Source organism: Dromiciops gliroides, chromosome 1, assembly GCF_019393635.1.
Source record: "Dromiciops gliroides isolate mDroGli1 chromosome 1, mDroGli1.pri, whole genome shotgun sequence".
Classification (NCBI taxonomy): Eukaryota; Metazoa; Chordata; class Mammalia; order Microbiotheria; family Microbiotheriidae; genus Dromiciops; species Dromiciops gliroides.
In genome coordinates this window covers 685418007-685431848 of record NC_057861.1, presented here as the reverse complement: position 1 = coordinate 685431848, position 13842 = coordinate 685418007, and the positions used below count along the sequence as shown (strand labels likewise).

General features: G+C 34.9%; 1 protein-coding gene across 1 annotated transcript in view; it reads right to left on the bottom strand.

The window, feature by feature from the left end:
• The window catches only part of ABCA13 (ATP binding cassette subfamily A member 13), a 506393-nt gene that overhangs the window by 175650 nt on the left and 316901 nt on the right, over positions 1-13842 (bottom strand). Inside the window, exons 44-46 of the mRNA XM_044001141.1 lie at positions 10493-10562; positions 8950-9068; positions 6924-7011 (exon numbers count right to left, since the gene is read on the bottom strand). Of these exons, the coding sequence (XP_043857076.1) occupies positions 6924-7011; positions 8950-9068; positions 10493-10562 (277 nt within the window). The remainder of the gene's footprint in view (positions 1-6923; positions 7012-8949; positions 9069-10492; positions 10563-13842) is intronic.

Here is a 13842-nt window from a genome sequence, read left to right as displayed (position 1 = left end):
TTGCCTTACCAAAAAAAAAATGGAACTGAGGAGCAGCTAGGTGGCACAGTGGATAAAGCACTGGCTGAGGCTTCAGGAGGACCTGAGTTCAAATTTAGCCTCAGACGCTTGACACTTACTAGCTGTGTGACCCTGGGCAAGTCACTTAACACTCATTGCCCTGCAAAACAAAACAAAACAAAACAAAACAAAAACAAAAACAAAAAGAATGGAACTGAAAGAAAGAGGAAAGATGCAGCAAAAAAGGAAGGATGTTTTGTAGGTTCTCCTTAAAGAAGCTATTGGACTTCATTTCCCTGTGTTCAAAGGCAACAGAAAATATGATTTTATTTGACATTTGATTATTTTCAATGCATGCTTGTGAAAAGTTTTTGTTAAAAGATACCATGAAAATTGCAGCTTATATACCAACATCTGTTGCAGAGGATGAAGAGAGAAGAAAACTATCCAAATTAAAACAACACGTACTTTAATATATGGTGGCTTCAGTGAAAAAGTGAACACGAGAGGCACCAAAAATATTTTAGAAACTAAAAATCCAAAGTAATGAATGAGATAGACATGTAGGTTATCTAAAACCCTAATGTCTGTATATCAGACATAACTTTTCCATGGGAAAAATATTGGAAGGTACCAAACACAGCAAACAATTGATAGTGTCACAAAATAAAAAGATTATATTTTAACAAATATAAAATAAATCATTTCTGGCATAAGAGTACTTGTTGAATCAGATATTTGTTTAGTTTCATTATCTACTTATTTGAACAGCGATCAATAGTTATTCAAAGGGAGAAGAATAAAATTGCAGAAAAGAAGTAACAATTAAAACTCCAGCCCTACTTATATTAAAAGTTATCAATGACAAAACTTAAGAAATGGATGGAAGAAAAGATATTGAATTAAATTAATTAAAATAATTTCACAGAAGTTGGACTTCTTTCATGCAGAAGATGAACTCATAAAAAGTAACAAATAATAGACTAAAATAACTGGAAAAGTACCTTACTCAACAGACACAACTTATTAACCAAAGAGATATGCTACAGAAGGACAATAACAGTTTAGAATGGAAATTGTTTGTAAAATCTCATGGTGAAAATTGGTCAGTTATGACCAGTATTGCCTCATAAGACAATAAAAAGCAGTTGATGAAAAATAGTTTAAGGATAACTTGGTGAGAGAACTAAATAAGCAAAGTCACCCTGAGGACATTTAAAGATGAAATTGCAATGAAGGTAATAAATGGATTAAATATGAAAAAGATTTATAACAATTTTATAGCATACATTTTGTCATGAACTCAGTGAAGCAACACATTTGGGTTCTAGCATCACAGTCCTAAATTTTCTTAGAGAGGAAGTGAATATGTCATTGAAGACTAAGATGGAAAAAACAACTGGATTAGACCAATTATAGAAGGAGGAGACCCACATGAAGGTAACACAATTGTGAAGGTTGAAAGGATTGATTTACAAAATACTAAAAAGAAAGTAGATGTCACCCAATGAATAAACATTTATTAAACACCTACTATATATTGGACACTATGCTGTGTGATAGGGATACCAAAAAAAAAAAAAGTCAAAAGACAGTCCCTGTATTCAAAAACGTATGATCTAATGGTGGAGACAACATGCAAACAAAGACATACAGAGTGAGCTATGTACAGGATAAATAGGAAATAATGAAATAGAAAAGCACTAGAATTAAGAGGGGTTTTGCAGACAATTTCAGTTGGGACTCAAAGCCATAAATGTCAGTAGTCAGAGCAGAGGAGGCAGAGCATTCCAAGAATGGAGGACATCTAAAGAAAATGCCAGGACCTGAAAGATGGAGTGTCTTGTTCCTGGAATAGCCAGAAGGCCAGTGTCACTAGATCAAAGCATATGTGCTGGGGACTAAGGTGTAAGAATGGTGAAAAGATAGGAGGGATCTTGGTTATGAAGGGCTTTGGAGCCACCAGAGTTTATTGAGGGTGAGGAGTGGCATGATCAGATCTACACTTTAGGAAAATCATTTTAATGGCTGAATGGAGGATGAATTGGAGTAAGGAGAGACTTGAGGCAGGCAGACCCACCAATAGCATGCTTTTGCAATAATGAAGGCATGAAGTGTTAAGGTCCTGCTTTAGAGTTGAAGTAGGATCACAGAAGAGAAGGGGTTGTATTAAAAAAACGTTGCAAAGGTGAAGTCAGCAGGCCTTGGCAACAGCTTCAATGTGGGGAGAGTATGTGTGAAGGAGAATGAGGAATATAGGATGAACCCCTAGGTTGTGAACCTGGGAACTGGAGGGATGGTGTTTCCTTCTACAGTAATAGGGAAGTATGGGGGAAATTTCATGCCTTATTACTACCAAAAAAGTCATCCTAGGGGGCGGCTAGGTGGTGCAGTGGATTAAGCACCGGCCCTGGAGTCAGGAGTACCTGAGTTCAAATCCGGCCTCAGACACTTGACATTTACTAGCTGTGTGACCCTGGGAAAGTCAGTTAACCCCCATTGTCCCGCCAAAATAAAAGTCATCCAAAGGAATAGCAATAAGTATCAAACTATATGCCCACTTTCTGATCCACCTAAAAAAATTTGTGAGAATAATTTACATACACATTAGGGAAATCTTTATGAGGATATTAGGATGGAATAGTTAGGCTTTTGCAGGTAGATAGAGGACCAGGCCTAGAGTCAAAAAGACATGAGTTCAAATTTGGCCTCAGACATTTATTAGCTGTTTGACTGAGGGCATGCCACTTCACCTCTGTCTGCCTCAATTTATTCACCTATAAAATAGGGATAATGATAGTACCTATCTCCCAGGGTTATTGTGAGGATCAAACGAGATAATAATTGTGAAGCCCAGTGCCCAGCACATAGTAAGCATGATATAACTTAACGTTATGCTATTATCATTATTATATCCTATTTTACCATGTAATTAACTGGAAGATGTAGAAAACACAAAATCCATGTGTGTTTAAAGCTTGATGACAACCACAAAGCATTTGATTTGATAGAGCAAAACTGCCTCTGGAACAAAGTACCTACCTCCAATGTAGAGGTCAAAATTACATTAAGATTTAATTAAATATATAACAGAAGTAAATTTTAATGATCTTCTGGCCATTAATATCAAAAGCTAAGTACTTGCCATAAGTGTTAACTATTATCTTGGAGGAGATCCAACAGAGTCCAAGTCAAGAAGAAATTCTGTATAAAAGGGGAGATCACTTCCATGCTTCAAATTGTAGATATCATTGTGTTTATTATAATAGCAGATAATTATACATCTTCCTAAATTTATATGTGTGTGTATATGTGTGAGTGTGTGCATAATATGGATATCGTTACATATGTATATACATTTAGATACACATATTTAGATATGTACAAATATAGAGATGCATCATTTGAAGAATTGAGATTGCATGTTACCCAAAGGATAATGATTACAAACAAGGACTTAGGAACTTGAAATAGTGCAAAGGATGACATTAAATAAATTTATGAGTGAAAAACCATATGAGTCAATAATAATGAGAGTGGCAGATAATTATTGAACAACTTTTATCTTCTACTGTTAAACCTGTGATGACAGAAAGCAGGGAAATTCCCCACGACATTAGTATACTCCATATATTATTCTCTTTTTTTTAATTCTTTTTTTTTTTTTGGTGAGGTAATTGGGGTTAAGTGACTTGCCCAGGGTAACACAGCTAGTAAGTGTTAAGTGTCTGAAGCCAGATTTGAACTCAGGTCCTCCTGAATCCAGGGCCAGTGCTCTATCCACTGCGCCACCTAGCTGCCCCATATTATTCTCTTAATAAGACATAGTTAAGATTCACACAAGTTGGATAGGAATTGATTGGGTTGGGGTTCTGGATATTGTAACCAATAAGATGGAAGACATTTTTTTTCTGATCCTTGTGACCTCTCAAATCTCTCCAAAATAGGAATTTGGCAAATGAGATAAAAGCTATTTCAGCTCTGTCTGTGGACACCAAAGACCTAAATGAGCCCCCCCCCAAAAAAAAGCCTAATGAACTAACCCAATAATTCCTAAACTTCCTAAAAAATACCCTTTCACATTACCTTCCAATTGCATGACACAGGCTATACAAAATGACTCACAGGCTTGCAAGAGAACTCAACTCTATGTATCCGTCTCCCCCATATGTCCTTCACTATGTGATGGGAACCCACAAAGCAGAAGTTTGTTCATCGTGACACAATAGACAGACTACACGTTGTGCCTATGTGGTACTCTACTAAGCCTAGGGTCAGTTCAGTCCCCCCAAAAATTGCTCAGGGAAGACACTGAGGTATTTGAACTATGAATTGACCGTCACCATCCCTCCAGTTCCCAGGTTCACGGAAAGAAGCTGAGATACTTTGAAATACAGCCCCCAGGGAAACCACAGGAGTGAAAAAATAACTAATAGGAGAAAATAGAAGGGGAAGATGGGAAATAAAATTATTAAAGATCTCAGGAGGTAGAAAACTCAATTAAAGACCTTGAGCATGGGCAAGTAAACCAACAGGGAAATATTAATAGCAGAAGGGAATGTGGCCTCCAGGTGAGGTAAAAGATTTCAAGCATATATGAATAAATATTGTGAGACAAAGGAAAATATATTAACTCACAAGACAGAGGATATTATGGATACCCAAAAGCATCTATGAGTACAACAGATGTTCCTGAATGGTTTAAAAGAAAAATAAGAGTTGTAAAAGTATCATTTATGGCCTGAACAACAGAAATAATTGGCATAATAGAAAAGCTTGAATCAATAGTGGTAAGGCTCACAAAAGAAACAGAAGAATAATTGATTAGGAATTCAAACACAGAGAAGTAAAGGACAATTTGGAAGAAGAGAAGCAAAAAAGCAGTGACATTAAAAGAAATGTTTTCTGTGCAAGCACAACGTGTTGATCTCCAAGAAAGGCATTATAGAGACGACACATGCGTTATAGGTCTCCCAGAACAAGATCCATCAAAAAAAAAAAAACTAAAGTAAAACAACACTATAATACAAGAAATAATATAAGAAAGTTGTCAACAACTTATAATCAAAGAAAACAAAATGTTGGTTTAAAAATCCACAGATTGCCTCCACAGAACTGAATTGAAAGAAAAAAACAAAAACAAGAACAAAAAAATCAAACCCTGTCCTGCAAATTGTAAGACACATAGTGGTTAAATTTAACAATTCCCCTGAAAATGACAAATTCTGCTCTTGATCAAGAGAAAGATTTTCAAACACAAGAGAAAGAAAATTTGAATAACAAGACTATTCTGCACCCAGCAGAAACAGAAAAAGGGAATGAAGTAATGTATTCTGAAGAACAAAGGAGATCAAGAAGGAAAACAAGGTGACCTACCATGCAAACCTGAGTTTAACCATTATCGGAAAAAGATGAACATCCAATTTATTTTAAAAGGCATTTGAAACATTTCTAGAAAGAAAATCAGACCTGAAGAAATTATTTGCTTTTCAAGCACCCTAAGGCAACAAAAATACCAGAAGGGTAATTGAATATAGTAACTAAGAACAACAGTAACAAAATAATAACCGAAAGACCATTAAGAGATTACTTTATAAATATACTGAGATTACTTTATAAATGTACCAAAGAAGGCAAGAGTGGAAGGAATTTAGACTTAAAAAGGACTAAATAAGAATAAGGGCCATGACTCAAAGAAAAAATGTCTAGGATGGAAAAGAAAGATAAATAATCCAGAACCCCAACCCAATCCAATCAATTCCTATCCAACTTGTGTGATTCTTATCTATATCTTATAAAGAGAATGAGCCAAAGAGATCAGTAGTTACTAAGTGAATACTAAGTGAATATTTGAAATAGAAGAAGATAATAGACATATTTGAGTATTTATGAGAGATAGATTAGTGTAGTGGAAAGAACTTTGAATTTGAGGATAACCCATAAAATGGGTTCTAATCTTCATAATCTTCATAATTCTTATATAGAAATTATGTCAAAGAAATGAGAAGATAAGCCTTGATTCCCCTGTTCCAACATCCAATAATCCTAATGGTCTAGATCTTTACACCTAACCTCAACCCCTCATGTTGCAGCCCAGGTTCCATTCTTTTGTTTGGTCATTTGAGGTAATGAAGGATATCTAATCAACTGCATCTAAGCAACTGAAAGGAAGGTCAAAAGAAGTGAAAGAGGAAAGGGAAAAGGGTATCTAAGTGGGGCAGTGGATAAAGCACCTGCCCTGGATTCAGGAGGACCTGAGTTCAAATCCAGCCATAGACACTTGACATTTACTAGCTGTGTGACCTTCGGCAAGTCACTTAACTCTCATTGACCCACAAAAAATAAAAACTAAATTAAAATAAAATTTTAAAAGGGGAAAGGGAAGGAATAAGGAGAGAAGTGTTTGTTCCCTTTCCACCAATAAGTCCAGTATTTTAGAAAACTACCAAAGAAATTGATTGAGGGGAAAAAGAGTAATTGTGAGTTAAGCGAGAAAAAGAGCTATTTCTCTAGTCTCTTCTCATTATCTATTAACTCTACTTCCAAAGTTTCACTATAGTATTCAAGAGAGAAAAATGCTATTTTGGTCCCATATCACCCTTCCATATAGCCTCTCAAAGGACAGATAATTTTTAAGCAACATAGTGGATTTGAGGAGAACTCAAAAAACCTTCAATTTGGTTCCTTAAATGTTACTGACTAGGGGCAGCTAGGTGGCTCAGTGGATAGAGCACCGGCCCTGGAGTCAGGAGTACCTGAGTTCAAATCCGGCCTCAGACACTTAACACTTACTAGCTGTGTGACCCTGGGCAAGTCACTTAACCCCAATTGCCTCACTAAAAAAAAAAAAAATGTTACTGACTAATTATCTTGCCTTTCCAATTTCATAATCACATTTTAAAATTTAACAAGAAGAATTTTACCTTTGCTAGAGTTGGAGATTCTGACATATTTATATTTGTGTCTTGTCCTTGATTAGGGACCTTCACTCCAAAAGACCAACCTCCAAGCCTAAAAGTATTAAACATATTAATGTGATTGTACATATATAACCTATATCAGACTGCTTGCTGTCTTGGGGAGGGGGGAGAGAGGGGAGGGAGGGAGAAAATTTTGAAACTAGAAATCTTTATAAAAACAAATGTTGAAAACTATCTCTACATGTAACTAGAAAATAATAAAATATGTTTATGATTAAAAAAATAAAATAAAAGTATTAAACATAGCATCAGGCATGCAGGCAATACAGTTATCAATATAATGGTAAAGCATTCTTTACAAAAAACAATAGCCTAAATTGACAGAATTGAGGAAGTTTATAACTGCACATTTTTGACAGATCAGTCTAAGCTAAGAATGCATGTATATGGAAGCTTTTCACATAGTAGGCACCTTTCAATTGAATTCAATTTCACAAACATTTATTGGGCACCTATTTATGTACCAGGAACTATATTAGGGAAAAAAAGACAAAAATGAAATCATTTGTGCCTTAAAGGACTTTTTTATTCTACTGGGAGATACGTGTTAATATAAATAGGAATATAATAATATAATATATAGCAATATAATAATATATAACAATAGGAATAGAATAATATAATTAGCATTTATATACTATTTAAAGGTTTGCTAAGCACTTTATAAATATGATCTCATTTTATCTTCACAACAATCCTGTGAGGAAGGTGATATTATTAGCCCCATTTTACAGATAAGAAAAATGAGGCATACATCAGTTAAGCAATTTACCCAGGATCACATAGCTAGTAAGTGTCTGAGGCTGAGTTTGAATTCAGGCTTTCCTGAATCCAAATCCAGTACTCTCTTCAATATGACATTTCACTGCCACTTAGCTTGAGGGGGAAGGAAGCCAGAAAAGCTAGGAGGATCATGAAAAGACTTCCTTAGAAGTTGGTACATGACTTGCACATGGTTGGTACTCAATAATAGTTTGTAGAATTTAAATTATTTCCTTGAATTACTACAAATGCAAATAAAATTTAAAATTCTTTTCATATTCTGTTAGACTAGGATAGAAGTCTATGCCATTAAAAAAAAGTCATGATCTTTAGGATTCAGAAATTATTAATGATTAGTTATCTGTGTCCAATGATGGTATCTTCCCAACAGCTTCCTCTTTTCTCCAGGCTGAGGATAGTTGAGGTTGGGAGAAGTTGGAGAATAGCTACAGAGTACTTTTCTACCTGCTACAAATCCTACTATTTCTTGAAAGATACTCTCTTCCAGGTAGGAGATGATAAAAAAAATTAAGGATATGTACCCTTGTATCTGGGGAAATTCAGGAAAGAGGATTCAAAAATGGCAAACACAGGCAACTTTTTCTACCTTCCTCTGTTAAGTTTGCCACCTTTGACAGGGGTAATTCAGAACGAGGCAAAAAATTTTCACCTGAAGGCTGTGCCCAAAGGGAAAGGGAAAAAATTATCATGGGTAGAAGACTGGTCAATTAACTGGTCAAACATGATTCATGAGTAGTTATAGGGATATTCATCATGATTTGTAAATCATATCATTATTTTATCAAGTTCTTATCATATGAGACTCTTAAACCCCAGTAATGTTTGTCTCTATTGCTTCCACCATTGTTAGTGTTGATGGGTGAAATTAATAGATCCCATATCAACAGTATGCAAGAGTGCTACATTAGGGGCAGCTAGGTGGTGCAGTGGTTAGAGCACCGGCCCTGGATTCAGGAGTACTTGAGTTCAAATCTGGTTTCAGACACTTAACACTTACTAGCTGTGTGACCCTGTGCAGGTCACTTAACCCCACAATTGCCTCACCAAAAAAACAAAAACAAAAACAAGAGTGCTGCATTAGACCTCAAAATACCTCAGGGATTGAGTTTGTAAGTATGCAATCATTTGTTAAAAAGTTTGGGTTCCCAAAACAACTCAAATTATTTATATACTACTCTAAAGTTACCTTGGTTTTTTTGAAGGCAACAATAAGTGTTCTTCTATGTCAAGTGCTGAAAGATTAAACAGAGTATGTCCTGCACTATTCTTCAGGTAGGGAACGCTGGTGTTCTCTTTTGGACACTTCTGAAATTTAAAAGAAGAAATAAACAGGAACTAATTTTTAAACCAGAAATCTTACTGCTTAGCCAATAATTTAAGAAAACCACTCCTTAAATTTACTGTCATACTTCTAATCTGGATTTTGTTTTTTCTCTTTATCATTTTAAAATAAATTCTGGGGATTTTGTATATTTCAGGTAAGTGAAATAAAATCTTTATACAGATCCCTTGAATTTCAGAATTTCTTATTGTAATTTTGCTAGTTATTACAACCCTTTTATGCATGTAAATTTGGAATTACTAGTAAAAACTGAAAACTGAAACTGTTTTCACAGTCAAGGTAATGACATTAATGAACCTGAAAGAGGAGCTATGCTGGGAGGATTATAAAAAGCAGTCAAAATTTTAATAAATGAGCTTCTTTCAAAAGCATATAAAGGATTTGAGTGCAATGCAAATACATTTTTATTTTCTAATGAGATTAGGAGTACTGACTCTGGAGCCAGAAACCCTGAGGTTAAATCTCACCTCTGAGAATTATATGTGGTGTTTAGCAAGTAATTTAACCTCTCAGCCTCAGTTTCTTCATTTGTAAAATGAGAGGTTTACACTAGATAGTCTCAGAGGGCACTTCTACAGCTATCGGTCTATAATCCTAAAATTTTAAACCATTCCACTGGTTCTGAGAACAGAAGTAATCACTTCAGTATATGAATCACGAAGAACAGAATCAGATGGAAAATTTAAGAGGCTCAAAGTATGATACTTAAAAAGCACTAATACTTTATAGTTGAATAGGGCCTGGATGTGAAGTCAGAAGCTCTGAATTCAAATACCCAGATCTGTTATTTCTTAGCTGGGGGATTTTAGGCAAATCATTTAATCTCCCTTGTCCTCAATTTCCTCATCTACAAAATGAGGGTGTTAGATTAAATGACTTCTTAATGTCACTTGGAGCTCTAAACCAGAGGTCCTATAATTTCACTGCTTTTAATAACAGATTTAAGGCACAATACTACCTCTTAGAAGTTGTGTTCTTTTCATACCCAAATTTCTTTAATTCTATTTTTCTATATGGGCAGTTAAGTGGCATAGTTGATAGAGTGCTGTGCCTGGAATCAAAAAGACTCATCTTCCTGGGTTCAAATCTGGCCTCAGACAAGTACTAGCTGTATAATTCTAGTCACTTATGGTATTGCCCAGACTTAAAATAATTCAGTTCCCTCTTTGTCATCCTCAATCCTCTCCCATTTTTTGGATTCTTTCTCCTTTCTTTCAAGGACTATCTAAAATTCCACCTCTTCCATGAAGACTATTTTTATTTTCCCCAACTTGAACCAATGGGATGGGAAGGGAAGGGAAAGGAAGGGAAGGGAAGGGAAGGGAATGGGGTACAGATAAAGGAGTAAGTGTTCCTCCTTGCCAGCTTTAGTCTTCAAGAGACCTACCAAGCAGCCACATGAGTCCTGGAATGCTCTGGGTGGAAAGGGGTCACTTTGCCAACATGAAACCTTTTTGCTAATGAAGCAAAGAAGAAAGTCAGAATGATTATAAAAGGTAAGTCACCTATAGTATTTGTATATCAAAGTATATCACATGATTAGAACACTATTTACAAGGTAATGGTCTCCCACTGGTTAGGAAGCAAAGTTATGACATTTATTTTCACAGCTTGAGTTGTTGATCTGGTGACAATGTTTTATTACAATGACAATATCTCCATTATAGCAAATAATGTTCATTTTGTTCCCCATACCTAATACAGTGTTAAGTCACTCCAGGGTTTCCATTAGATGGCTGTTAGGGCTGCTGTGAGCCACAAGGCACAAGGACAGGTACCTTGAGATATATTAGGAAAACACCAAAAGTCCATTAACAAACACACTGTGTTGCTCATTCCTATTCATGGTTTGACGCTATAATTTAATCATCATAAAAAAACTTAAGGAGAATGGATTCTGAGGAAAAGTTTATGCACACATCTTATTATGAAAATAGCTTATAGAAGAAAATAAGAAAGAAAAAAATTTTAATGTAACATACCATGCCAAACGGCACTTAAAAAATATTTATTTTTTTTCTCAACTCAACAAACACTTATCAAACATTTTTAGCACTCTGCTAGGTGCTAGATACTAAAAAAAAATAGAGAAATAAGGTATCACTTCTGCCCTATAGATGCTTACTACCTAAGTAAAGTAGATAAGACATACAAAAAGCCATAAAGCTTAGAATCACACTAAAATTTTCAGAATGCCCTTTAAAATAGTATAAAATATATAATAAATAAGAATGGTACTTCTAAGTATGACAGGGTTCCTGGTATGGGAGAGAAGTCATGATTCTTCCACTCCAAGTACCATCCCTTCATCTGTTTTTTTCAAGAGATTACTTCTAATTGTATCACCCATATATTATTTATTTTCTCCCTTTTTTACTTGATATTTTTAGTCTAGCAAAAAGAGGGAGAGTTAGAATATGTCAATCCCCATCTATAATCAATTACTCCCAATTACACTGATTAGTCATTGGGATTTTCATTCCTAGAATTATCTTGGCTCTGGTATCTACAAACTCTGTGACCTTTACAAATCACATAACTTCTCAGAACCTGAATTTCCTCTTTTGCAGAATGAGAATAATAACATTTACAGAAGCTTCTTTACAAGGTTGTTGAAAGAAAAGCACTTTGTAAAACTTAGAGCAATATAAATGTTAGTTATTATTTTTTGTTCTTCAATTGTCTCAGTCATGTCCTTTGTAATCTAAATTTTGTAATAGCTAACATTTCTATGGCATTTTAAGGTTCATAAAGTTCTTCATAAATATTATCTCATTTTTCTTCACAACAACCCTCAGAAGTAGGTATTGTAGCTGTTGTTATGATTTTCCCCATTTTACAGATAAGGAAACTGAGGCAGAAAACAGTTAAGACACTTGCACAGGATTGTTCACTTAGTAAGTCTGTAAAGTTAGATTTGAACTCCAGTCTTCCTGAGTTCTATATATTGTCCCATATAAAGGCTTCAAGATCTACATTTAAATATGTGTTAGGGGAATGAGAAAGAGAGAGAGGGAAGGAGGGAGGGAGAGAGAAAGATAGCAGGGGGGAGAGAGAGAGAGAGAGAGAGAGAGAGAGAGAGAGAATAGTAAACCTCTGATCAGAGGTGGAAAATTAGCAATATCCTTTTTCCCCCAACCATATTCAGCATGAAACAATTACTGGACCTTAAATTTTACTAATTGCCTACCTTATATTTAGTTAAAGCATATTAGTGTGTGGAAATTTTTTTTTAATTTTTTTTTTTTTTAGTGAGGCAGTTGGGGTTAAGTGACTTGCCCAGGGTCACACAGCTAGTAAGTGTTGAGTGTCTGAGGCCGGATTTGAACTCAGGTACTCCTGACTCCAAGGCCAGTGCTCTATCCACTGCGCCATCTAGCTGCCCCAAGTGTGTGGAAATTTAAAAGAAATAGTAGTCTGCTATTTCAAAGAAGAAATCAAGATATAACTAGAAATTATAAAGAAGAAACGTTTTTCATTCTCAAAAGGTGATAAGAAGGGAACTATACACATAAGAAAAATAAACTACACACACACACACACATACACACACACACACACACACACACACAAATACACATGACATGGTCATTCTGAATGTAAACTGGTAAGTGAGTTCAGAGCTCAGATTGTGAGTAGTGTCCTGTAGGGACACAGAAGAACAGAATTGTTTGGGGTTCTAATAAATGTAACTTTCACTTTCCTACAAAATAGCCATCATGGTGAGTTTTCTCAAAGGTATTCGGAGAATCTTAAAATTCTTCACAACTCAACTTTTAAAGTTAAAGAAATATATAAAAATCACCGACTATTACTTATATTCTGACAGACATTCAGACCCGAACCTGGGAATGAAAATATTTTTCTTTTAAATTTGAGCAAGGGTCTTTATCAAGATATGGTCAATTCCTTATAACTCTCTACTCCAGACTCTTGCTTGAAAACAGTTCATAAAATAACACAAAATACTTCAATCTACCAGGCTACCTCTAAAGTTTTATGCCTTTTAGTGCATTTTAAAATTTGTATCTTGCATCATCATGCTTGAACGTGCTATCTCATATTTTATTGTAGATCAATAAAGCAATAGAATTACTGGAACTTTTTCTTGGCCCTCACCTATCTGGTTAAATGAGAGAAGTAAAAGAATCGGTTATGATGACGGACAGAGTCTTCTGGTAGCAAAGTCCTTTGTTCTATAATTCTCAGCAAAAAAAAAAAAAAAAATCCAAAAAATAAAATGCTATTTATTATATAAAAGCACATGCCCTGACTTACAATAAGTGAAAGTTGGGATCTCCAGTAAGGAACAATAATTCACAGATCAATTAATTGGATTTTGTTCTCAGCTTTGATTGGCGAGTTAATTATTTATTCCACTAAAAGTTTCTTCCTATCCACTTCCCCCACACTTTGGTTATATCCATGAGTAAATAGTGGCATGTGTCATTTTCTATATTTACATTCTACATTTCCTATTTCATACCAGGGAGTTAGATTCAGCAAATATTCTAACATTGTAGATGTTACTTAAATCCTCAAATATAAACAAAAACAAAATAATACTGCTGATAGAACATTAAGTGAAATGTCAATGATTACATGATTCAATGTTATAATGAAGCTTCCCTAAATCTACACTCTTTATGGGGCTTTAAAGTTTATTATTTCAAAAAATTTTCATTCAACTATAAAATCTAGTGCTTCAGGGTTGTATGTGTTTGTGTTATAAGTTGA